Source organism: Lissotriton vulgaris, chromosome 3_1 (genome assembly GCF_964263255.1).
Source record: "Lissotriton vulgaris chromosome 3_1, aLisVul1.2, whole genome shotgun sequence".
In the NCBI taxonomy this organism is placed as follows: domain Eukaryota; kingdom Metazoa; phylum Chordata; class Amphibia; order Caudata; family Salamandridae; genus Lissotriton; species Lissotriton vulgaris.
The window spans coordinates 368,199,406-368,226,242 of record NC_141689.1 but is presented as its reverse complement, the minus strand read 5'-3'; the positions used below and the strand labels follow the sequence as shown (position 1 = coordinate 368,226,242).

Sequence of the window (26,837 nt, the reverse complement as noted above, 5' to 3'; positions counted from 1 at the left end):
TGATAAGTTGACGTACAGGAGGGAGACATATTGTAGACGTCATAGCTGGGTCCAAACTGAGGTGATATGGTATGCAAAATAACAATGGACTGGGATGCGGCCCGAGTAATTACCAGTGGCTGAGAGGAATTCAAGCATTTCATTCATTACTTTTATTGTACCACTAAGGTCGTTGAATAAACTAAAACACAGCAATAGAAGAAAAGAAAAGAAATCTCTTCTGTTTCTGAATAGTGTGTGCTTCATGACATTAGACATTGCTCTTCAGTCTCAGGATTGTACCAAGGGGAGTAGGGTGTACCTTCGCACCACTGAATGCACAGCGGGCAAAAACCCTGCTCTTAAATACGTATATGGGATAACTGTATGAGCACTCAAAATACCTCAGAACTCCAGGGTTTTGCAAAAGTGGCTGAGAATAATTCAAGCATTTCATCCATCCCTTTTTGGGATAATTTTGTGTGTCAGACATAGATTCTGTGCACACTGTTGGAAGCTGGCTCTGTATATATTATACCAAAGTGAGGTATAGGTTGCACAGAGTCCAGTGGATCTACAAAGGTAGACAGAGGTAAAGTTAGATAGCACCTCACTCTCTATTTGTGGTAGTGTGGTCGAGCAGTAAGGCAGCATCAGAGGACAGTGTTAAGCATTTGTTTTACACACTCAGTCAGCAAATTAATTCACACACTCAAAGACTGAACTTCAGACCAATAGTTTTTGTATAAAGATATTCTTTTAGTTATTTTATTTTCTAGAACCAAGCAAGCCTGGCACAGGTAAGTTGATAAATACTTTGCAGTAAATATACAGTTTGTAATGCAATTGTAAATGTACTTTGAAATTGTTACAGTTTGAATTACTGGTAATGCAATACTGTGAAATGCTGTACATATACTTTGTATTGATTTTGCAATGAAAGTTACAGGCGAGTTTTACGTTACTTTTGAGATTACTTTTTCTACTCAGTGTGATATGCCTAGATATCATACTGGTTATGAAAAACAAGGGAACCCAAATACAGTTGGTCAGGGACCTTGGGAAATCATTTTTTTCTAAAGACAATGGTCCTTAGATAAGGATTAATGAGAGCAAACAATAAATATAGACCCAATCAGTACTACATTTTACAGCTGGCCAGCTGGGCAGGTGTTTTTAACCACATCGCTGCTGTGCATTTTCCCCTCCTGTGCTGACCCTTGGTGAACTCCATTGTTCATGACGAGCTCAGCTCGTCATCAGCACAGCTCCACTGTGCCTCATGACGAGCTGTGCTCGTCATGAGCATGGAAGGGGTTAATAAATAGTTGCTTAAATATAGACAAATTTCAGCAAGAAACAAATAAAGTGGGACACAAGCCTGTATCCAACTTAGTGGGAAGGACATGAAACAAAAAAGCTCAGGCAGAGTAAATTGTTTATATGAGACACATTTTGGTAGGAGAAACAAATTATAGTAGAGACACCATTACACATAATAAGTATTAAATAAAGAGGCTTATATGGCGTACAACAAGTCAACAGCATTTCGATTCTTGCAAAAGATATAGGATCCTCATCAGGACATTAACAATGGTATGCCTGTATACATTTTGCCTCGATCCAGGACAGAGTGACTTGGAGGAGGTTTGTTTCAGGCAAAGACTAAGTAAAAGTCCAGGCCAAGTACAGGGAGAGTAAAGGATGCAGACAGCCATGGCCGCGGCTGTGCAGTTGGATGCTGGGTCAGAGTTGATCTAATAAAGGCTGTAACAGCTTAAAGAAGGAGTTTGAAATGTTCGCGCCGTGGAGGGGTCCCAAAATCAGAGTGGCCTATTGCAGTGGGCTGCTGTATATCAGGGACGGCAAGCCAGTAACCTGTGAGCCGCGCCCGTGGTCTCAAGTCAGAAAGAATGGGGTCACAGCCAATCTGCGAATAACCTCTGTTACAGCATGTCTTGCCTGTCGGGATCGGGCATATGAAGCTGCACAGCTGTAAAATATAGTACTGATTGGGTCTATATTTATTGTTTGCTCTCATTAATCCTTGTCTAGAGACCATTGTCTTTAGAAATAATGTAGTGTAGTTCCTATATTCCCAATAGACTCTGAACATTGGAATTATATATCCTATAGATTTGATAGAGACCTACTGACTTAAGTCCTACATCGAATATACTAAAGCTAATAGTGAGTGCCAGCTAGCTCAGAGGTCACTAGAAACTTTCTCGAACACACAAGAAGGGATTAGTTTCTGACAACCGCATAAAACAGGACAACTTAGTTTCCCCAAGAATAAAAACATATCTCTCAGAGTCGTGGAAACAATAGATATCTATTTTACAATCGTGCATGCTTTGTTTCTACAGAGTTGCAGAGAAATAGTGAGACGGGCGTTTCAATCAAAGGTTTATTGAACAATCTTCTTTCTCATGCAAGAGAGGTGAACTGCTACAATCGTTAGGCAGAATGCAAAGTATAATGCATACAGCGTAAACAGTAATATGAAATAATACTGTAAGGGCATTGTGTGGTTTCTAAGCCATATAAAAAAACATACATAAATAACATAGCCTGAAACATCAACTGGTGCTTCTGAAATACGCCTACCCCAATGTACCTAACCAAGGTCTAGTACGAGGGAAGAAGTAAGTATGGTCTTCAGCATAGGTTTAGTTTTTGCCAAGAATCTACCAAAGGTTTCTCTAGGTTCTAATCAGCTCCATACCTCAGAATGAAGGAGATCTGGTATCTCTGTCTCGGCACTCGATTTCCCAACACCCCGCAAGGGGTGTTGGGAATCAGAACACTGGGAATCAGAACATTGGGAATCAGAAACACTGGAGCTGGGCTTCTCAGCAGAGGAGGGCAGCTTCCTGATCAGTACGTCAGCTGGAGAGTCGGCTTCCTTCAGCACTTGCAAGTAGGTCATCGAACTGCTCTGAACCACCGTGCTTTTCCATAGCAAGTGAAGGTATATTTATACCTTGAAGGTGTTTAGGAATGCCATGTTTGACGTAAAGTCAGGCATATGAACATCATGAATGAACCCCTGGGGAATAGTTGTTCTTTGTAAAACTAACTGAGTTCTTAGAAAAATCAATATTCAAGCAAGGTGAAGTCCATAACGGCTTAAGATGGTTTTCCAAGAAATCGTTGTGACGTTTGGTGAACGGATGGAAGTAGCCATGCCTGTATTTGGGTTGCATGGGCTACGCATAAATAAGGGCTTGATTTCTTTGCCTATATAAGGGCAACATGAATTGTACCTATATAAGGGCATGAATCGGGAAAATCCATTCGGAATCTAAAACGCCATACAGCAATAATAGATATCACACTATGACATTTCCTAGAGAAAAGGTAAGTAAAATCAGTTTTGCACAATTGTTATTTTCCAGGATTCCATACAAATCTACACACTAAAACATTTTTCAGGGAAAAACCGTCAATGGATTCCTATGCAGAGAAATGAAGTTAACGGTTACCAGGTAAGTAATCGGTCTTTGGAGTCGAGCTTCTGGGGTTAGAACAAGGGTTTCCCCAGGGTCAAGGATGCACTCTCGTTACACCCTCAGTGGCACTAGGGCGCTGGGTGCAGAGTGCTGAGGCCCAACGATGTCCAATGGGGGACAGGGGGCCTCTGGTTGGTGGCTGCTGGCTAGCAGGCCACTCAGCTGTGGGTGCAAAGCTCCTGGACTTTAGCTCAGGGCATATGGGGAAACAAAGTAGCACCAAAGGTGCACCCCCAGCGGCACTAGGGCAGCCTGGTGAAGGGTGCGGTTTCAAGATCGGGCGCCCTCTTGGTTCCAATCGGGAACCTCCAGTTTGCAAAGGCACTGCAGGCTCGGGGACGAAGGTCTTCTGGGTGCGACCACCACTTCAAGAGCTAAGTTGGGAAGTTGGGGGTTGATTAGGGACCATTGATTTGGGCACACAAGTCCTTGTGGCGTCTGGTGCAGGGGTGCCTTTTGGGGTCCGATCTTCATACCAGCTCCTGGTCGCTGTTCAGGGGACCTTCTTGATTTAGGCTGCAGGCGTCAGCTGGAGGCTTGAGGCAGGTCAGGGGTCACCGGATCTTGGGTCAGGATTACAAGGTTGACCTCCTCGTGGTGTTTGAATACTCGAGCTTGGGCCGTGGACGGCGGTTGCAGATTGGGGCAAATCCATGGCGTCAGGTTGCAGATGAACAAATCCGGTGTTCACGGGAGACAGAGTCTTTGTAGTAAGGCAGGCAGGTCCGCCGGGGTTTTCGAGGTTGCTGGCTGCAGAATATACCAGGATTTTGCAGGAGCAGGTTCGAGGGGGAGACAGGCGGGTCGGGCTAGGGCCAAGTCAGTAGCCGTCTTCATCTTGTTAGCTGCTGCATGACAGTTCAGTCCTTCTTCTTCTTTTTCTTGCAGGTTCTTGTCTGAGGAAGCACGGTTCAGGGGTGCCCCTAAATACTTGATTTAGGGTCGTTACAGGTAGGTAAAAGGCAGGCACCCCCTATTATGCCTAACCTCCAGTGGAAGGGGGCATGAGCCAGTCCCTGGTTGGCTAAGTCCCCCCATCTTCAAGATGGGGTGGACTGAGAGTTATGCGTAAGGGATGGAATGGGCAGTGGAGTTTGATATCGAACTTCTCAGTGTTCAGTGTAGCCATTATGGTGCTGTGGAGTTCGTAATGACAAACTCTCAGCACCATATACTCTTAATGGCAGGACTGCACTTACAATGTCTAAGAATGGACTTAGACACTGTAGGGGTACAGGGCTCATGCACCTGTACCCTAACGACTGGTATAGTGCACCCAGCTCGAGGAGTGACTGCTCTATGCCAGGGCAGTAGGTTGTAGGCATGGCGCACAGGTATGGGTGCCTTGTCATCTCTTCACTTTGTTCTGCACCAAGACAGGCAGCCTGCAAAGTGTGTGAGTGTCAGGGTACAGGACCTCTAAGGGTGGCACAATAAGTGCTGCAGTCCTTAGAGGCCTTCTTTGGTCACAGTGCCCTGGGTACCTGTGGTACCATTTACCAGGGGCTGACCTGTGGCCAGAGGGACCAATTGGGTTTAGGCTTCAATGCAGTTTTAGGGAAAGAACATAGACCCTGGGTACCTGATTAGCAGGAGCCCATGGCACACTCAGTCAAAGTACATCAGCAATGCAGCAAAAAGTGGGGGCAACCATGCACAATGAGGGCACTTTCTCACACATTGTGTTACTGGAACAAAGCTATACCTGGCTGATGAGCCCTTAACTAGGGCAAACCATGTACTGAGTTGCTTATGTTCTGGTTCAGGGAGGGCTTGGCTTGGCAGTTCAGGCTTGACTGTTCTGAGTGGAGTAGGGTAAAGACTGATTTATATATAATTGGGTCCAAACTGAGGTGATATGGTGTGTAAAATAACAATGCATTGGGATACAAACCAAGTAATTAATTACCAGTGGCTGAGATTAATTCAAGCATTCCATCCATCACTTTTTGGAATACTTTAATTTTTTTAAGATATGTTTAAGAAACAGATCTACCAGGCAAGGTACTAAAAGGTGTACCACAAAAAAACACACACACCTTTGTATTCCAGAATTTACAGTGTTTAGTAGATTCTTATATAATGTATTTCATATATTTCAATTTGTATCAATTATTAATATTATTAGAATGAATAGGATATATACCCAAAAACTGTTTATTCCACATCAACAGCATAATATACTAATTTCCTTATATATTTTTGTATGATTATGCTGCCTAGTTGCCAAGCCATGTAATACATCCATGCTTACTTGCTGCAGACTGATGGCCCTTTGGTTAGCATGTCTTTCAGTACACGAGCATTCCACACCAAAGGGAGCTTAGATACCTCCAATTGATATAATTCCAAGCTGCAGTTAATAAACAGGGAAAGCAAGAAGGCCCTTGGCAATGTGCAACAACAAAAAACAGATTACACAGAAATATTTCTGAGCAAGCAAACACATTGAACACACTTGTGTCAAGGCACTTGTGTTAAGTACTACAAATGTGAGTATTCCCAAACCTATACACGAGAATATCAGAGGCAGGAAAAGTAGGGAGCAGGTGTACATATACTTATCTTTTTAAAAATATATATATAAATCAAATGTTATTGACCTTTTAACAACACAGTGCACACCCATCTGCCCAACCCACACATCCCCTTCACCCGAGCATACCGATAGCCACCGAAGGCATTTCAGGACCTGCATCAGTTCTCAAGTACTGGAATGCCACCGAGTCCATAGTAGTCTCTCCCTTTGCACTAGAGTCGAGCATGCATCCTCGTGCTCTGTATACTGTCTCCTGCATTTTGAAACACCAATCCATCACCCGTGCTGGGAAACTCCACCACCATGATATTTCACGCTAAGGCAGGGCTAAGGCAATGCCAACCAGTGTCCGTTCAATTGAGAAATAACAACCTAGGCAACTTTAGAAATTAAAATACCTTAATGGTAAAAAATGATGAAGGGTTGACTACAGCTGACTAAAAACATAATTTTATTTATCAATTGACACAGTTAAAAGAATTCATTCATATAACATAGAATCAAGGTTAAAAATTCACAATATACATTTAACATAAACACCAATACATGAAGGTTAATAAACAGTAAAAAAAAGATAGGTGGCACAAAAATTGAGTCTCTACGCGCGTTTCGGCGGCCAGCGCCTTCTTCATGGAGCAGCCACGTAATATCTATAGAGTAAAGATGCATATAGAATACAAAATTATATCGTTTCACAGTTATATATTTATACAAATTAAAAACAAGTTCTAACAATGGAAAGATCTAAATTTTAGCAGCTATAGTTTGATAAAAACAATCTAATTTACATTTATTTTTTGTTGTCATTTCCTTGCGGTATTCTGTCTATCTACCAAACGGAGGAGAATCCTAAGTGATAAAAAGGGAAAGCAGCAAAGGGGAGTTACCATGGATGGGTATATACATAGAATATTTATGGCAAAATCTTTTGGCTTAAAAGTGATTGTTCGAGAGACGCTTTATTAGATTTTTATAAGTGATCAGATTTGTGTGTGATAAGACAGCCATAATGACTAGCAAAAAGGTTTGCTGTATAGATATGCATATGAGAAATAATGCACAGTTAACTATGGTATTCTTATGCATAGATAGTTCTTATTTTATGAGGTCTACTCTAAAGTTTCTTTGTTTGAAAGTGGTTTAATATGAAGAATTTCATTTATCATAGTTTATTGTATTGTTTGTAGGATACTTACTAGTAGGAAATTTCTAAGGAGCTGATCAAAATAAATTTTCAGTTTCTTATTATGATTCTTTCAACGTCAAGTCTGGGTGAAACTTAAAAAAAAAAAAGGGAAGCGATATCATGCAGACTATTAGTTTTTAGGAGTTGTCAGATTAGCGTTATTTATAACAGACTAGCATTTTACGCTGTTTTTACCTGATTAGCTTGGTAATCAAATAGTTAATGCCCGCCAACCGGAACCCTTTATATAAATTCGTGCTGGATAATTTTCATGATAAGTTCCTCCAGGAGTATTCTGGGTTTCTGATTTTTGGAGCATAAAGAGAGATAATGGGATATTTACTTTTTATATTCCAAAGGATGATTATGGTTAGTTAGCTGGTTAAAGTTGTTCGGAATATATCAGCAGATGGCGGTTATCTTACCTATAAAGTATATCAATCTTTTCTCAAGGTCTTAAAATCAAGCTTCCATTCTAGGAAATATTCTGTTAGTAGAATATTGGTTTTGATGGCATCTTATTTGCCTAGAAAAAATATATATGCAAAATTCGGGGTAAGTTGTGTATTCTTTATTTTCTGATAGTTGAATCCCTAACTTTTTTGTTAACCGTCTTACCTAAAGGATTGGATACTTGTACTTCTCAGGTCTCAAAGATAAAAAGGTTTCTCGATTCTTGTATGTGCAGGATTAATGTTAAAAGATCTCCCTGCCTGTGAATATAAAGAAGAATATACAGAAAAGGGGAATGTTGTATCTTATCGCAAATAATCAAATTTTAGTTTCTAGTTATCGACTCTATTCTGGAATCTCACCTGAGGATGGTCGGCAGGGCTCCCTATGTCCGGTGGCGGGTAAGTATGTCTCACAGCGACAGCAAGCGCGGGAAAATGATGAGCGATTACCTTTTCACTGGGCTTGTATTTATACCAAAGTTAGTTGGTGTAAATCATTAGCACCTGTTTATTTTCTTTTGTTTACGTCATTTTATGTGTGGAGTAACGAGATTCTAAATTGAACGCCAACGATTGGCGGTTTGACTTATGCAGAGTTTTGTATGAGCTTCAATGATTGGAGATTCATAGAGTAAGTTCTAACAATTGGAGGTTTAGTGTATGCGGAGTTTTGCATGGGCTTCAACGATTGGCGATCTAAGGCTCGCGGAGTCTAGCGTAGACCTCATGGTTAGAGATTCCAAATTGAACGCCAACGGTTGGCGGTTTGATTTATGCGGAGTTTTATATGAGCTCCAACGATTGGAGGTTCACGGAGTAAGTTCTAACAATTGGAGGTTTAGCGTCTGTGGAGTTTTGCATGGGCTTCAGCGATTGGCGATCTAAGGCTCGCGGAGTCTAGCGTAGACCAGTGTCCGTTCGCCCCAACTGCCACCTGTGTCGGCCAGGATATCAAGAAGTCCCACACTGGGCATCAGCGTGATTAGTCTCCTTAATATCCGCGTATGGCTATGCAATCCCAGAATGGTGTGATGCACTGGCACAACCAAACCACATAGAAAAAATCTGCCTTGGGATTGGTGCAGTGGAGCCATTAGGGCGCGGAGAGCTTTCCCGCCCGACAGAGCCAAAGGAGTGTTAGGTACGTTGAATGTTAAAAGTTCCGTTGGATAAGTCACAGTCAGGCCAGAGTGACGGTTGTCCTCTGTGCCATAAGCGTATCTCACCAGTCCGCTTCATCAAGCTCCCGACCCAACGCTACCATTACAGCTTCAGGGGCATGACTAAATCGGGGATGTGTTGAACTAATGAGCAAGAATGCTGTCCATCAACGGGTGGGCCTCCTATGGGTTGTACTCAGGGAGGCCTGTAAGTTCGGCACAATGGCGGTCAGTCTGTGGCAAACCTGTAAGTATTTATGAAATTGTGTGTGGTCGAACTGGAAGAGGGCCGGTAACTGTGCAAAGGACGTCATGTGAGAGGAGCTCCATACATCCCTTAGGGACGGGATGCAGATCTGATCCTACTGATGAAATCCCACGATTTGGACTGTATGATACGGACAGCGCCCACTCCATAGTGGAGTTTGCTGTGCGCCAGCAGAGCAGCCCCACCTCAGTGTGTTCCAGCGTGGTGTTGGGGATAGGGCTGCCATATAGGTAACCCAAGACCCTGTCCACCCCCAGCAGGGCCTATTCTACTTTGTGTGCAGGGTTACTCCAAATCCCCCATCATCCAGTCATTTATGGCCAGCAGATGAGATTACCAGTAAGAGAGCTCAATATCAGCCAACACCGAAGACCCCATCACATGTTGAAGAGCAGCACTTATTACAGGCAAAGTGAGAGGCTTCCCCAGCCAAATGGAGGAACGGATAAGAGCTTTAACACCTTGGCTGCTAGGTGTTTTCCCCTCCTATGCTGACTTTTCATTATTTCTATTGATTCATGACGAGCTCAGCTCGTCACCAGCACAGCTCAACCGTGCATCATGACGAGCTGAGCTCGTCATGAGCATGGAAAGGGTTAAGCTGCGTGAACTATGAGGCAGGGATGGGATATGAAAAATTGCATAGGGCACATAGGTACTTAGTGGGTAAAAACATTTTGAACAAGGCTACCCTACCCTGTGGGTTCAGTGTGAGACCGGACAAAGACTGCAATGCCCGTCTGGGTTGGCAAGCAGAGGGGCGAGATTGATAATCTGAGCCAGATTCGGCAGAAGGGATATGTGGACCCCAAGGTACTTGAACCTTAGGTGTTGAGTTGGCATTGTACTCTGTCAGTTCACTATCACAGCATCACCTCTCAGCGGAACCAGAAAAGACATTTCCCAGTTCACCCAGAGGCCATAAGCATCCTCAAACACGTCCAGGATATGGAGGGCGCCAGGGCCCAACAACTGCGGTTGAGTCAGGAGGAAGAGCACAACATTCGCATATAAGGCTATCTTGTCATTTGTGCCCTGACCCAATCACCACACCCATATCATGGCATCATGTTGGCTAATTATCGCTAGCGGTTAGATGGCAAACAGGAGGGCTGATTAGGGGCACCCCTGTCGAGTGCCTCTGCGACAGATAAAAGGTGCTGAGATTGCACAATTAAGGAGAACCTGGGCAGTGGGCTCCTTATAGAGGAAGGGACACCCGGCGGTATTTTGGCCCGAAGCCTATGTGGTAAAAACCTGGTCTAGGTAGACCCGATCCACCGCGGAAAAAGCCTTTTCGAAGTCAACCAGAAGTAGCACTATGGGGTCAGTCAGCTTGTGGCAGAGAGCGATATTGACTTGGCGGATCCAATGACAAGTATGGAGCTGGGGCATGAAGCTACCATGATCAGCGTAGACAAGGTGAGGTACCACCTGCATCAATCTACTCGCCAAAACCTTGTCAAAAATCTTGAGCTCTGCGTTAATCAACTAAATGGAACAGTGTGAGGTGCAGGTATCGGCTGCAAGCCCCTCTCGTGAAGGACTACTGGGTGAAAGGTGCCCCACTGCTCCGATTCAGAGTACAGCTTCTCAATGTGAGGTGTAAGCATGGAGCTAAAGCACCAATGGTATTCCACCGGGAACCCGTACATTCTAGGGGTCCGGCGAATGTTCAGGTCCCATTTGGCCACCTCCATCTCGTCTGTTAAGATAGTAGACTCGAGGTTCGCAGCTTGGGGCGCTGTAATCCTGGTTAAGGCCACATCGTGGTGAAATGGACTAGCCCAGTCACGCTTGGGCTGAGGGTGGTGGGTGTATATGGCCTGGTAATAAGAAGTGAATGCTTTCACCTTTTCATCAGAGCCGGTGAGGCTGCAGCGTTTCACATCCCTACCACCTGGAATATATGGAATTTCATCCCACCCACAGCAAGCCAATAAAGGAGTTTCTTGTTATTGTTGCAGTGTTCGTAGACCCTTCAGGTGGATGCCTGCCAGCACTGCCATGCTTCGTCATGCGCTAATTGGCGCAGGTAGACTTGATTGAGTTTGAACTGCTGGTGAAGCCCCTCAGGGGCCTGGTAGAACAGTGCTTTTCAAGAGTTGCGATGTGGGATTCGAAGTGTGCAAGCTACTCCCCCTTAAGCCTTTCCAGCCTACAGAGGTAGGATTTAGAGATCTTCTAAATCGTGGTCTTGGTAGCTTGGTAAAGGGAGCCAGAAGAGGCAACCAAACCCAACATGGTCTCGAAGTAGCAGCCATGATCTGCCTGGAGGTTTTCCTAGAGCCATTCTTCTGTGAGGTACCAGGCATTAAGATGCCACACCAGACGTCTAGATTAGGCTCGAGGTCCAAAGTAGACAAGCATCGGTGAGTGGTCAGAGATTCCCCTACGGAGTATACACGCTGTTGACGGATGGATATCAGTGGCTGGTAAAAGGAGGTCTAATCTCAAGACTGTTGCATGCCAGGTTCGCCATGCATAGTGTATTGTACATCCCTCTGCAATTATGACTTTATGACTGTTGTAAATTTGTAGATATATTTGTCTTATCAGTACAACTTATTTCTGAACTCAGCTCTACGACTCCACGTCAAGGTCCAGATGGTCAGGTGGTTATGCATCATCCAATGCTGATTTGGTGCAGTGTTGTTGTTACTTTTTGTAATGTTTCTGTCAGACCGATACTGGTGGCCTCCAGCCTACTGTGCGATCTCTGCTCAGCTTAGATTTGCTGTTTTACATTTCAGAGTACATAAAACATATTTGCCAGAGATGGCAATAGATGAGTTGCTTACAGTAAGATACATAAATGGGGGCGTGGCCAGGGATGCCAAGATGGTGGACACGTTTTAACAATGCTCCGGACCTCCTCCGCCATCCAAACTCCTTAGCCGCCTGCTTCAGCCATCTGTCAACCTACGTTGCCTCTAGCAACTATCCGAATGGCCACCGTGCAGGTGACCTGATCCCTGCCATGCTCCCCACATAGCGCCTGGGGATGGCTGCGGAGCGGAGGTGTGACCTCGAGGCAGGGCCGATTCCAGATGGGGCCTGGAGGCACGGCTAGTGCTTTCACGGACTGGGGGAGCCACCGGGGCCCACAGCTTCAACGGCTACAGGCCCCGCTGCCTAGGAGGGATTGTTTGGCCCATCGTGACGGCTGCCCACGACATTGGACTTTGTTGGGCTGAGCGGGAGAGAAGAGAGGCCTCAGATCAGATGACTTTCGCTTGTTCAGGGAACTAGTGGTGGATGGCGGTGAGGCTGGCACCTCTGCACCGTTGCACGCCCTGGAGGCACATAGCAGCTGCCCTGCTGATTGGGGACATTCAGGCAGCCCGCTGTGTTGGGCTCCCGCAACACAGTACCCTTTTAGAACCAGCCTTTGCTGACATACCCTCACTGCAGAGGTGCCTTCCCTGCTGGGAGATTGGCTAGCTAAGTGGTCCTTGCTGGGCCATCTGCCCAGCGTAGTGCCCCTACGCCCCCCCTGCCAGCTGGGCTTGCAGGTGTCACCTCTGGTGCTCTGGGGGGGGACCAGTCAGCTGGATGCCTTTGTTGGCTGTCTGAGATAGGATGCCCCCACCTTACCCCATCCTTGCCTCTGGCACCTTGCTACTTGGCCTGTTTGGATCCTGTGCCTAGGAAGTTTCGACTTCTCGTGCTGCTCTGCTTTGCTCAGTGGCAAGCAGGCCATGTGGCCCTCTGATGACCTGCTACTGTGAGGTTAACAGATGACTCCCCCTCTGTCGCCACCTCCTGATTCTTTGTTGGCACCGTGGTGTGGCGGGGAGGCACGCTGAAGCTGGGGGTGACAGGAGCCGTTCATTGCTCCATGCTCCTGTGAGTGTGACAGTGCTTGCTTTAGCCTAGTGGCCTCCTCCCCATTTACAATGAGACTTCTCCTGGCAGGCAGCTTAGCATGTGTGGTGAGGTTGTCGCCTGCCCCCCCCACATCTTGACTGGGTACTTCTCGGAGCCACCGGAGATGTGGTGCCCGTCCGCCTTCCTGGTGTCATGGTGAAATGACAAGAGCAAAACACTACACATGGAGTCTTGTATTGACAGGGTCGCCTCACTGGTGGTGGGCTGTCCGAGTCCGCCTTCTGAGTCTACGGTGTAGTACCAGTCTGACCTACTGATGTGGCAGCTATCCTCTAAGCCATTCAGACTTTCCGAGAAGTGGTGGAGGCAAAGGTCAGAGAGGTAGGGATGGATGTGATCCTCCTGCAACAGGACCGTCGCAGTGCTGCTGATAGGGTGTCTGAGGCCAAGGAACGAATCTCACAACGAGATGGCGGATCTCAAGATGCCAGTTGCCAGGCAGATTACCACTTCCTGAACCCCTGAAGCGATAGCAGAGGATGTAGAAAACAGGCCCTGCTGTAATAACCTCTGCTTCATGGAATTTCCTTGATGCCTGCCCTAAATTCTGGATTCCAGAGGGCGCCCTGTTGAAGAGAGGGCTCACAGAGCCTGACTCCAGTGCCGCCCCACTCATGATCACGCAGATCCTTAACTACTGCGATAGGGATGTAATCCTCCAGGTGGCCCAAAAGAAAGGTACGCTTCATTTTCAGTTAAATCAAGTAGTGATTTTCCCTGACTACACCATGCTGGTCCAGGCTCAGTGCAAATAATTTGACAAAGTCAAAGCCAAACTGAAAATGTTCACATTGGCCTATATGTTGATCTACCCGGCCAAATTGAAAGTGATATCCGAATCCCGTACTTGCTTCTCTACGAGCCGCAAGAAGACCTGGGAATGGGCTTTTGTGCACAGTCAGCATAATCCATCACAGTTTGGTCAAGAGGACTATGAGCTTCCATTGCAGCAGCAGCTCCTCTGCTACGGCAGGGGAGCATCACCCCCGCCAACAATAAAATGATAATAAACCACGTTTATTTTTATTATTATTTTTCTCCTACCATAGAGTCTTGGGGGCATGGCCAGTGTGATGACAGGCTGGAGGGGGAGTGTTGGGCACTGCTATTCAGTGCGCATGATGGTCTGGCCGGCCATCTCAGGGCTACTTGTCCCGACTACCGGGGCCAGGAGGGTCCTGAAGTCCTGGGGGCTACTGAAGATGCAGATGGAATTTGTCTAATTCCTCTGGGACTGAAGGCGGGTCCTGGACCGGAGCTCAATGACTTCACACTCAGGAGCGGGGTCCCCCACCAGGGACCTACAGGGGGATGCCCATGTTGGGGACAGAAGCGGGTTTCTCTGACCCGTCTTTTCTTTCTCTGCCTACTGTTGGGGGCAGCGGGTTGAGCAGATCCATGTTTTTTCCCACTGACCTATTATCAATTGATCCTCTGTAGGAAAGAGGTCCACCTCTAATGCCTGTTTATCTGCTGCTTGTTATGTTCTATGTTTGGGTGACAAATGCTTCTGGGGTGGAAGTGTGGGGAGGGTGGAGTTGTGAGGGATTGAGAGGTTTACCTGGTTCATTGGTTGCACCCACTATGCACTGCTTGTGCATGCTGTAACCCTCCCCAACAAGCTTTGCAGGGGAGCCGCTGACTGCTCCTCCCATGGAGACCCTAGCTTCGAACCCCCCTTTTCTCCTCTGCAGTGGTTAAGGCTAGCTTTCAGGTTATGATGAGGAACGTCAATGGTCTGCTAGATCATATCAAACATGCTACAAGAGACTCCTCTCCTGGGTACCAACTGTTCCTTCTTGTGCAGGTTCAGCATGATCGGACATAGCATGCATGATATGTCAGGGCTCTAGTAGTGCAGCTATCTTTCTGCATAGATCATCCCCCTTGGTGGTGACCCGGGCGACCTCTGACCCAGTGCCAGTATGTGGTGGTGGAGGGCACGCTGTACGGGAAACCCGTCAATCTCCTCAATTTATTCGCACTGTAGCTTCAGACCCTTGTGATGCTTACTGGGATTATATCTGGGTTTCCCAAGGGACTACTATTCTGTCCTGACCTGGATGCTTTAGGCCCTCTTGCAGGTCACCTACAATGGGAAGCCCGACAGCTGGGCTTCTGGATGGAGTGCCTAAGTCTCTGTGATGCATGGCGAACCTAGTGAAAAATAACAAGAACCCCCAGTTGAATTGATACAGCAATTCCTAGGGCACTAACACAGTGTATTGTACATCCCTGGGCAATTATGACTTTATGACTGTTGTAAATCTGTAGCCTTGCAGTGTCCCTAGTGAGTACAGCGAGTGCATGTCAGTTGATCTGTCCGTCCTATAGCGCCTAACATAGGTGGGGAATGCGATGTATCCATACTCAATAACCCTAAGGATTCCAGAAACAGCCCAAGATCCTATGGCTTATGGAATTTCTTGGTTTTCTCCACTAATGAAGAGGAGAATGGTAGGAGGTATCTGATATTTATTTACAGAGTGCTGGTCACAGCATGAGAAATGTCTTCCCTTTCTAGCTTGTCTTCAGAGAGAAGTCTGCAGAAACATTTTTCTGTGAGCCTGAAAAGAGATGGCCCTTTACGCTTCACTGGAGAAATCACCTGTCGTGTATGTTGGTGGAGCAAAAAACAGGGTTAACAAGTCTCGGGGCAGATTCTGTGGAAAAAAAATTAAAAGCCATACGACGTGACCATGTTGGGCACATCATAGCACTTCTATTTGAAATAGTAGCGGAAGGGCTCGGTAGAAGGAAATTCGGAGGAAGGGATGGAGTACATGCACTAGGAGGGTCCAGATCCCCCTCACACCGCCTCCTATCAGCAATAAAAAATGTGCTAGATGCCAAAGCTGGCTGCATCATAGACTTTTTAAAGAAAAAAAGAAGCAAAAAAAATATTTGAACCATCTCTTTTGTACATAATCTGGTACTCATGAAAGGTGCTCCAATGCCCTGGGATAGGTACCAAATTATAAAGAAATTAAAATCTATGTCTGCCCTTGTGTAACATGTTCTGGTGCTCATGTAAACCGCTCTAATATCCTTGGGACAATTTCACGCTCTGTAACAAATACAACAACAATAAAAAATGTAATGAGGAGCAAGTTTTTTTTGGGGGGGGGGGGAGTGGAACAGCCTGCAAACCCAAGCACCCTTATGGTGTGATGCAACTACAAGACAAAAGTAGGTCCGAAAATGTGAGCAGTGAAGGGACACTGGGCAGGGAAGCAGTACTTGGGCCATGCTCCAGGAGAGGGTCAAGCAGAGAAAGACGTAGCGAAGTCAGCATGTACTGACCAAAGAAAAGAAAGGAAGTGACAGTGACAGTGAAGCCAACCAATGGTAAGCAATGGGTGGGCTCTAAGCCCCCTATAAGTAAAGAAAATGTCTTGCAAGCAACAACGCATACAGGGTCTCGGGCAAGATCTAGAAATGGTGGTTTCCAAATTAGCAAGTGGATCACGATGGTTAGAACAAGGATCCAGATGTATTCTGTTAGAACAGTCATCTCCCCAGCAGGTGACAATGTATAGTAAACACTTCTGCAAGCAGACTGTTTGCAGCCCCTTTGATATATGACTGCCCAGCGCAGAAAAAGAAGACTGATGACATGGCAAAACCGGTCATCTGTTACCTCTACAGCTCCCCAGAGAAGGAACATGAACCCCTGAACAGGCACAGGGGGAAAGTTCACAAAATGCAAGAAGGAGGACCTATCTTCAATAGGCGAAGCAACATGAACCAGGTAATATGCCTCCCTGACAAAGTGGCCTCAGCACTAAACACAATGCACACTGGACATTCTCCCAGCTGGAGCACATGGTCATTCCCAAATGACATCATGCATGACCTCAAGATTAATGAGTGGATTGGATGTTCGAGTTATGGTTACATAGTTCACTGTGTCAAATATCAGGTTGTTTATTCTTTGAAGCGTAACTATAACATACTTTTCACTTATGTTTTAGGTTGAATTTTGATGTTTTATATATTCCAAACGTTGTTTTCTCCTCTGTATAGAGCATATATACCCACACAAAGCACATGAAAAATTGAAGTTTCATCTACTTTGTAATTTTTCCGCCATTTCACATCATCAGCGATTTTAACTATGGCATGGTATAACAAAGATAATACATTTACCTGGGTATAAAGTTGTAAAAATGTGCTTGTATCCAAATTCTCTTCACCTTCTCTGCAAAATGTCCTTAGCCTCTCCAATGTTGCTGAGGCCTTCTCTAAGAAGCAATCTGAGGAAAAAATACAATTTAAAGACTTATTCTTTATGAAATCAGTTGTTTTGGCTAATGTCATCTGCAGTCCTGTTTTACAATGTTTATCTGATTCATATAGATTTCCCACACATTACTGGACCTAACAATAGAACAAATACCTTCATGTTTAATGCGGAGGCTTTCACTGCTTTACAATAAACTGGAAAACGTCAGTGGTGGCAGGCAGGATTGAAAAAATAGTTGTCATTGAAGGAGAGTCAGTTAGGATTAAGAGTAAGAGAATTTCCATGAAGGTATATTTCTTAACACTGTTTCATGCTCGCCCTTCTTTTCAACTTGCTGACAACCTGATTTCATAACTCTTAACATTTATATTTGTGAGCAGGGGATGGCTACGGAGATCCCGCCTCCCAGTAGCCTCAGGTGACGCTGCTCCTTCCCCAGCAATGGTGGAACAGACAGTTTGGCGTTCTTGAGTGAACGCGAGTAGCAGCCTTTCTGAGCTCCGGTGCAAAATACAGAAAGCCCAGACCTCCTGCTGCCCGCTTTTTTCACGTCAAGCGCAGTTCTCTTTAAAGAAATATAGCGGGCCTGCGCACGGCTGTCCGATTTTGCTGTAGGTGTCCCTGGGGCCATGCAGGCATTAGGAATCACGAGGCGCTGGTTCTGGAAGTAGGCGGTAGGGAGCAATTTTCACGTGGAAACGCCGGGGCTGAAAGCGGAGGAGACACAGAGGAACACAGGCACAGAATTGGAAGTAGCGCCAGAACACCAGAAACGTCAGGAACGCCTGGAATACCAATGGAAGCTCCATGGAAGCAGCAGACTGAAGGGGTACAGAGGCACAGAGGTGCCGAATTGGGAGTGGTGGAAGGAGGTGGGAGGAACCCTTTTTCTGGGTGTTCAACAGCTGAAAGTGGCTCCTGCATACGTGGTTTTGTTGATAAAAACTGGGAGCAGCTTTGCTCAGTGAAGGGGGGCACCCAGACTGATTATAGGGGAAAATCAGAGGAGATGAAAATGGGAAGGCATCTGAAACACTCAAATGCGGTAGCCAAGGTTGACTCAGCGGCCGGGCTGAAAGCCAAAAATCATATTGCCCAGGCTAAAGCAACTGCACTGGTGGCTAGAAGGGAACATAGCACAAACCCGAGGCTCAGATGTTAGCTTTGAAAGGTCAGAAGAAGAGATGCCCCCTGCTCTATCACCGAAGCAGTTAGAAGGAGAGACCCTAGCTGCATAGAATTTGGCCACTAAGGAACAACAAGACGCTCTAATAACTTGAGGGCTTAAAAATGAACTAAAGGGTGCCAACGACTTTCCTCTCTTCTCGAAAAAAGCATCTTTACCAGCTGCTCTTAAGATTAGTGTAAAAGTACCTGATGTGCCAGAGGATTCTCAACAAGCCCCACCATCATCGCAGTGTGCCCAGCTGTTTTTGCAGGCTCCACCCCCTTCCCTCGAAAGGGGTCCGGCAGTACAAGACCAGGATGGTTCTATGGAACTATTAATTTCAGTAGCAGACAAGGTACGTAGTCCGACCCATTTAGGGGAGTATTCGCTCGATGTTAATAAGACGTCAACAAGAGAGGAGGTAAATCTGTTACAGCTACAGTTACAGTATCCGGTTCAGCCCTAGCTCCAGCCTCGGTCTCAGCCTCTGCAATCTGGGGAACTGTCGGGTGAAACCAGCTTGGAAATTGAGAGTTCTCCCGCTGAACATCCGAAACCGGATGGGATGGTATCACAAATTACCAGTGGTATAGCGAGAGAAAGGTCTTTCATGCAACAGATGAACATAAGAGACATGTTGAACCTTATCTTGGAGGAGATCAGGGGAATTAAAAAAGCACAAGAGCTGGAGATCACTAGGCAAAATTGAAGAAGCAGTATGTTTCCCAATTAAACTGCAGGAAGCCGATACAAGAATCTCGCTACTAGAAGATCAAATGAGCGATATGCTGGGAAAGGTGAATGAAGCAGTCCATAACAAAAGATTCTGGAGAACAAGCTAGAGGAACTGGAAAACCACTCCCAAAGGTCGAATCTTCGAATAGTGGGGGTCCCTGAGGTAATCGAGGGATCCCAAACACTTCAATGGGTTGACACATTTATTAAACAGAAGGTTCTTTCAGAATTTGACAGAGATTTAACCATCACAAGGGCACATCGAGTACCCGCTCATCCATTTCCAAATTCAAAGATACCACAAACTATTTTGTTGAATTTTGCTGACTTCCGTGTTAAAGAGGGAGTCCTGGCAAAGGCAATACAGCTAAGACAGTTCCAAATAAATTGCACTTTCAAATGTCGAATATTCTCGGACATGACAGCTCTGGCAGCATGTAGGCACAAGGAGTTTGTAAGGATGTTATACTTGTTTAAAGCTGAGGGTGCCCAAGCCTCAATAGCGCAACAATCAAAGCTCTGCGTCTTGGTGACGGGGAGGTTTCATCTTTTTTCAAATCTGGAAGACACCCAGAGCTCATTGAAAAAGATTTCTTTGGGAAGCTAAAAGTGATTTTGTATAAAAGAAAGTTTAAGCTTTTTTTTTTTTGCTGGGGGTAGAGGTGTCAACAAGGGTGTTGTTCCTTTACACGCATTAGGTCAGCAGGGAGGGTTGAAATGTGGCTTGCAAGGCTAGTGGGGGTTTCCACATTTCTGTGGGGAGGGGTTTGTTCTTTTTTTGGGGTGGGTGGTGGGGTCCGCTGGGAGGACCATAAGCAGAAAAAAGAGCAATAGCAAAAGAAACAAAGAGAGGAGTAAACAGGAGTTTGCATTCAAGCAAACAACTAGCTTATTAAAAAAAAATAGAAATCGCTAATAAATGTAGTATTTTGTCAGTCAATATAAATGCCATGCTTAATAAACAAAAATATGGTGGGCTCATTAGATGGCTTGCCTATTTTAATCCCCAGGTCTTGTTTTATCAAGAGACACACTTAAAGTCTAAATCTCCCAAGTTGTAATTACCAAGGGTATTTTCCGACTCTTTTCGCATCAGCAAGGCTAGCTATGAGAGGGGTTGCTATATATTTTTCCAGAAATTTGCAGTGGGAGTTCGAACAAGTTATTAGAGATCTCCAGGGGAGATGGCTATGAGTAGTGGCGAAACTGAACGGGAGGATCCTTAATTTTGTAAACTATTATGGCACGGTTACAGACGACCCCTTGGGCTGGTTAAGATTAATGAGCTGTTAAGGGGTGTTCCTTGCCAGATTATTATCGGGGGAGATTTCAACTTTATACAGGATCTAAAGAAGGACACCTCGAATAAAAACAAAAAGAAATTGAAACCAAACACTAAAAGAATCTTTGAGATTATTAAACATGACTACCAACTAACAGATCCCTGGCGTAAAGCCAATGTTGCCAAAAATATCTACACATGTCATTCTCGCCATTATCAGACAGCAACCAGAATTGATTTTTTGCCCAACATCGAGATCTCTTTATACCCTAAAGGCAGATATTGGGACCAATCCCTTTTCTGAGCATTCATATATTAGGCTTCAACTCGAGCTTGGCGAAGTAAGAAGGGAGCGGCCCAGATGGCAGCTGGACTGCCTCCTTCTCCAAAACTCTGAATAGGTTGAGGGTTTTAGAATATAGATTTCTGATTATTTTAAGATTAATGAGGAGACGGCAGAACCCTTCGCGGTGTGGGGAGGGTTTAAGGCCTCAGCTCGAGGACAGACCATTTCCTTTTCGACCGTCCAGTCTAGAGCTGGAAGGGCCAAAATAGCTGAATTACAGGGGCCTGTGGAAAGGGCACAGGTTCAAAGGAACTTATCACACCCACAACAGCTGGAAAGTGCTTGAAAAGCCTTGAGAGACTTCTTTGTTTTAGAAGTGATAAGCAGTTCCCGATACTATCAACAAAAGGTCTACGAAGAAAGTCAGATGGTTGGGAAACTGCTAGCCAGCTCTACAAAAACTAGAAGAAGCGGCGTTAGTCTCTAAGGTGATTGACTCTAAGACCAGAATAGAAGTAACAAATACGGAGGAGATTCCTCAGATTTTTTGGGAAACATTTGCAGCAGCTCTACACCACGGAATACTCAGCGGGGGAAGATAATATACAGGAATACTTTGATAATGTATACTTCCCTAGATTATTTGACCTGTTAAAATCAGATCTAAAAAGTTCTGAGATTTCGGCAGCTATAAAATCTACAGCTGGAGCCAAGGTGTGCAGAGAGGATGGGTTCCAGATAGAATTTTATAAGGCTTTCCTACAAGGATTGACTCCACCTCTGAAAACACTTTTTAATTACATTAAGAATGGTGGCCAGGTCACCTCGGATTTTAAAGAGATAATTGTTGTCTGCTTTGTAAAAAAGGATAAAAAGCCAAAACATGTTACCATTAGCCTCCTCAATGAAGACTATAAGATTTAATGAAAGATTGGGCGCAGCGTTTTTTATCCGCCGCACAGGAAATCATTCACAAAGATCAGGCCAGCTTTATAGCTGGAAGATCTATGGCAGCAAATCCAAAATGTGTAATTCAGGCATTGATTTATTGTAATACTAACTCTATCCCGGCTGATATTATGATGGTTGATGCTGAAAAAGATTTTGATCTAGTGAACTGGGACACAATAGATTAGGTATTCCTTCTCAGGTTATTTCAATGCTTCGAAATATTTATCAGGGGGCACAGGCTCGGGTGGTAATAAATGCTAAACGGGCAGAGACAGTAAAAATTAACCGGTGAACTAGACAAGGGTGTACGCTTTCCCCTTTGCTTTTGACCTTTTTTATAGAACCCTCGGCCATTAGAATGTGTAACAATGCAGTTATTAATGCTCCAATTTTGGGTATGGCCAAAATAAAACTTTTTGCGGCCGATATTATTTTATATTTGAAGCCCAATACTCAGAATTTGGAAGCAGTCATTAGGGAATTTAGTACATTTCAGCTAATTGGGGGCTATAAAATAAATCAGAAGTACTCTTATTGAATACAGACTTAAATTTTCTCCCAGCAAACCTCAAATTGCAAGCTGCTAAGCCTGACCCTCATGAGGTATTTGGGGATATATGTTACCAACCAGTACCAACAGTTATATAATTTGAATTATGTAAGAATGTTAGGTAAAATCAAGACGCTGCTAGAACAGTGGCTTTTACGCCCCCTGGCTCTGGTTGGAAGAGTATCCCTCATCAAGATGTTCATACTTCCGCTACTTATTTTTCTTTTTATTAATTTACCCATTAAAATGAATATAGACTTTTTCAAAGAGCTGGAAACCATGATCAGACAGTTTGTCTGGGGGAAAAATGGTTCAAGGGTCAAGCTTTTATCCTTACAATTAACCATTGAAAAGGGAGGACTGGCTTTACCACACATACAAGCTTACCACAAGGCAGCTTTCTTGGATTTACTGGCTTGTTTCTTGGCTTCTAATGGGTTAAAAGTCAATTTTTTCGGGGAAAAAAAATGGTGCAGGAAGCCGGTTCTCAAAGCCCGATATTTTTAGAAACCTCCAAACTTCTGAAAAAAACAAGATATAAGGCGATGAAGGACTACTCTACCAGACTTCAATATTTTTTTAGGGTGACGCGCTCCTCTGGGTGTCATTATTTAAAATTGAGGGAATGTAAGAACCTCGACCTTCAAATTTAATCATGCCACTTGAGAAATTGGGAGGCTAGGAGAACTCAGATATTTTTTAATTCAGAACAGGATCATTACATGGCAGGAGGTGTTATTGAGGTGTAGAGATCAGAGGAGGCTTGCATTTTTTTGAGTATCTGCAAATTTTCCATTTAAAAAAAAACAACTGAATTTGCCCTTTGACATGTCGAATAAACTTGTGACAGCCCTTTTCGGGGCAAAGTTAAGGGGCGTAGGGAATTGGTATAATTTGCTACACAACCAGGGCCTACTTCCATCGATAAAGAATCATTTGGAAAGGGTGACCTGTGTAATGCAATGTACCCTTTCCTATAACGAATGGGAAGCTATATGTTGGAAGCAGCCAACTTTAAAAGAATGGCCTTCCCATCCCGATGGCTGGCATATTTCATTCCAAAAGCACTTAATAAAAGGTACCCGGAAGTTGAAAACAGATGTCAGGTGGATGGGGAAAGGGGTTGGCTACATATTTTTTTACATGTCCTAGTTTGGGATCTTTTGGGGGGAGATCTTCTCGGCTCTGAATAGGGCTCTCAAAAATAAGGATACCGGCTGAGGTGGCCCTGTTAGGAATTTGCTAAAACAGGACGAATTTGAGGAAATGTTTCTTTCTATTGCCTCCTTGGTGGCCCACTCTCTAATTCTCCAGAATTGGAGGTCTAGGGAAGCTTCCACTTACAATTTTTCACTTACGCCTTTGAAGAAGCCTATGCATGCCTTGTTGGAGGTTTCAAGAAGTTTAGTGAAAACGAGAAGTTTTTGGGTAATTGGTAACATCAGATGGATGAGTAGTATCACCCTGAGGGAAGAGGGAGGAAGTAAGGCCCTCTCTCTCTTTTTTGAATGTTTGGTTGAATAACAAATAATTTTTTAGAAAGCTTGGAGGTAATTTTCCGGATCGTTCTCCAGATCATTTTTTGCACTTTAGTCTAGTAATTTTGCACATTTGCACTTTAAAACTGGGGTACTTTAGAATCCTTTCGTTACTGAGCTGTACTCCCTCTTTTTTTGTCTTCTGAACAGCTAGGTAGCTATATATGACAACTTTATATAAAACGGCTTCTCTATTTTTACATGTTATTGGTTGTAGACATTTGAATTGATTTTAAGTCATTTTTACTCTTGTTTGCACTCCTGTCAATGTGTGTTTATATGTTATATCAATGTTCACATGCTCTGCTCAATAAAAATATAAAATAAAATAAAAAATTATATTTGTGAAAACACCACATGTCTGATCAAGTTTCAAACATTGTGCAGATATTCCTCAACCCACCCGTGAATATCTTGACTACGGCCAATTCTTTAACAGATACAGACACCTAACTATCTGTACCCTCGCAGGGAACACAATAGTAGATGTTGGGCACATAATACACCAACCCAAGTTTGCCAAACAGTGAGGCAAAGTGAGTTTCAAAGTAACTTCATCCCAACCAAACACTGTTTCACATAATAGGACACCAATCTAGAGTGTAGCTAGAAAGGAGCACTGATATAATTTGACGGTGCTTCCATTCCACCAAACGTGCGGCTACCCTGGCCTACTTGGGGTTGGGGTGAGGTGGATACAGGAATTTCAACTGCAGGGTCTCAGTTAGCTAAAGGTCAGAAACCCTTGAACCTAGGGCCTATCTCAGTGGTTCTTAACCTTTTGACTTCTGGAGACCGCCAATTAATCATTACTGAAATGTGGAACCCCTCCCTCCGAATCATTATTAGAATCTGGGAACCCTCCATTGAGTCATGAATGGTAGCCGAGGGCCCCAGCCTAAGCAGTGTCAATAATTTGAACCACAAAATAACACACAGAAAAAAATTTAAACAAATGATGACACATTTTATTTAATTCGCAAGTACATATACAATTAAAAAAAAATCAAAATTGTAATATGAAGGTAGGAGCTTTTGGGGGGTGGCTTAGCAGCCGATGAAGGAAGCCGCGTGAGCGACGAGCTCCGCCGAAAAAGCCCACATTTATCCTGTAATCTCGATTTGTTGACCCCCTGATGCCACCAATGAACTGTGGAGTGGCGAGCGCTTACTTTGGTGCGGTTCCGAGGAGGTGCTGAGCGGATCCCCGGAGCATTTTACCGTTCCCCCGGCTTGAGGCAGGGACGGATAGCAAACACAAAATGGTGGCGGGGCTGCAGTGAGAGCGAAGATCGCGGCGGCTGCCGCTTCACGACAGGGAGCCGTCGGCACAGAGGGACGGACGACTGAGGCAGCTGAGAGACCCCCGACCTGAGAGACGGAACGGAGGTGGGATACGGAGCGAGCTGCCAACCCGCGATACCAGTGATCTGCCTGAACATTGCCTACAGAGCTGAAGCCAGGGGGAAGGTACTGGGAGTGTGGAGATCGTCGCGCCACCTGGGACTCCAGAAGAAGACCAACTCGTTGAAGCGGATGAAGCGACCAGCCCGGGAGCTTGGGAAGGGCCCGAACTTGCCCTGGTGAGTGGGGCTGCGGAGGCGGGCGCGAGGTCCCAGGGACGCCGCGGTCTGCAAACTGGGGAGGGGACGAGTACCTGTGGCAGCCCGTCGGCTGCTGGAGCGGTGCAGTGCGTGTACTTGGAGGCGTGGGGAGCGGCGGCAGGCCCAAAGGAGCAGCGACAATGGAGGAATAACCCCCCATGCGAGGAAGCACTGGTCGGGCAGACATAATTGGGGATTGACGGGGCCAGAGAGCCGCTGTAGCAGGCGTCTAAGACTTGGAGGGGTGCATTTGAAGCCTGAATGGACATCAAAGAGGGGTGCGGGCTGGTCCTGCTCGGGCCACTGAGATCTGGTGTAGTGACATTGGTGGCTGGCCTAAGTGAGTTGTTGGCGGGACATAGCAGTTGGCATGGAAGGCGAGGAAGGCGACACCCAAGTGGGCATTTAATTAAGGAGTGACATTGGCGACCCTGAGCGCAGACGGAGCTGGGACCCGCTACAGGTATTTGTGGGCGTTTTAGGTCCCTGCGCTGAACTCTGGGGGCATTGTTGAAGGAGATGAGCTGTATAGTTGACCTCTTGCAATAGAGTGAGACAGCAGAGCAACCTTAACCAGACCCCTGGTGACTAACAGGATCACCTCTAACGGACATCAATATGGGGAAATTGAAGGGGAAGAAGGACAGGCACAACAATTGTCAGATAGCGAACCCCCAGGCCAGACAGAACCAGACGCGCTCGAAATACCTCGGGAACCTAACATGCAGTAACAATTTGACAAAATCCTGGCAGCGATCGCCGACTCCCGCACTGCTCTCCAACAAGATATAGCGCAAGTAGCGATGGGACTGGCACTCCTGCGGGCGGACCACTCTAAACTGGCGGACAGAGTGAAACTGGTGAAGGGGGCACTTCAGGTGATACAGCCGGCGCAGAATGCGCTAATAGCCACAATGACAAATGCCTTGTACGTAATACTGCACTGGAAAGGCGGCTGAGGATGCCGAAGGGAGAAATCGGCGGAAAAACATCCGCATAGTGGGACTCCCGGAGAAAGCGGAAGGGTCAGATAAGGTGCGGTACCTGAAGGGCTGTCTGAAGTAAGTGGCTGCACTGGAAGGATTATCCCCCTTTTATTCATTAGAACGAGCGCACAGAGTACCGGCGCACCCGCCGCAGCAGGGGCGGTCCCCTCGGCCTTCCGGGACAGAGATCTGCTGCTCCGGAGGGCGTGCACCGATGGTCCCTACCATGTTGGGAACATTAAGGTCAACCTGTTCCCAGACTATAGATTCGAGACCCTGCCACGCCGCTCATCCTTCTTGGCAATTAAAAAAAGAACTGAGGTAGGAGGGGCTTCAGTACTCCTTGTTATTTCCAGCCAAATTACGAATAATTGTGGATGGCAAGACATGCTTCCACAAAACTCCGGAAGAAGCATGCGTATGGTTGGAATCCTACAGAGCCGGGAAAGATGGCCAAGGGCGGAGGACCCAAAACACCTCAGAAGTGCTACCACAGCG

General features: G+C 45.5%; 1 protein-coding gene across 1 annotated transcript in view; it reads right to left on the bottom strand.

Moving 5' to 3' along the window:
• RIMOC1 (RAB7A interacting MON1-CCZ1 complex subunit 1) overlaps positions 1–26,837 on the bottom strand; it is a 515,078-nt gene that overhangs the window by 320,117 nt on the left and 168,124 nt on the right. Inside the window, exon 2 of the mRNA XM_086960587.1 lies at positions 17,143–17,249. Coding sequence (XP_086816713.1) covers positions 17,143–17,249 — 107 coding nt within the window. The remainder of the gene's footprint in view (positions 1–17,142; positions 17,250–26,837) is intronic.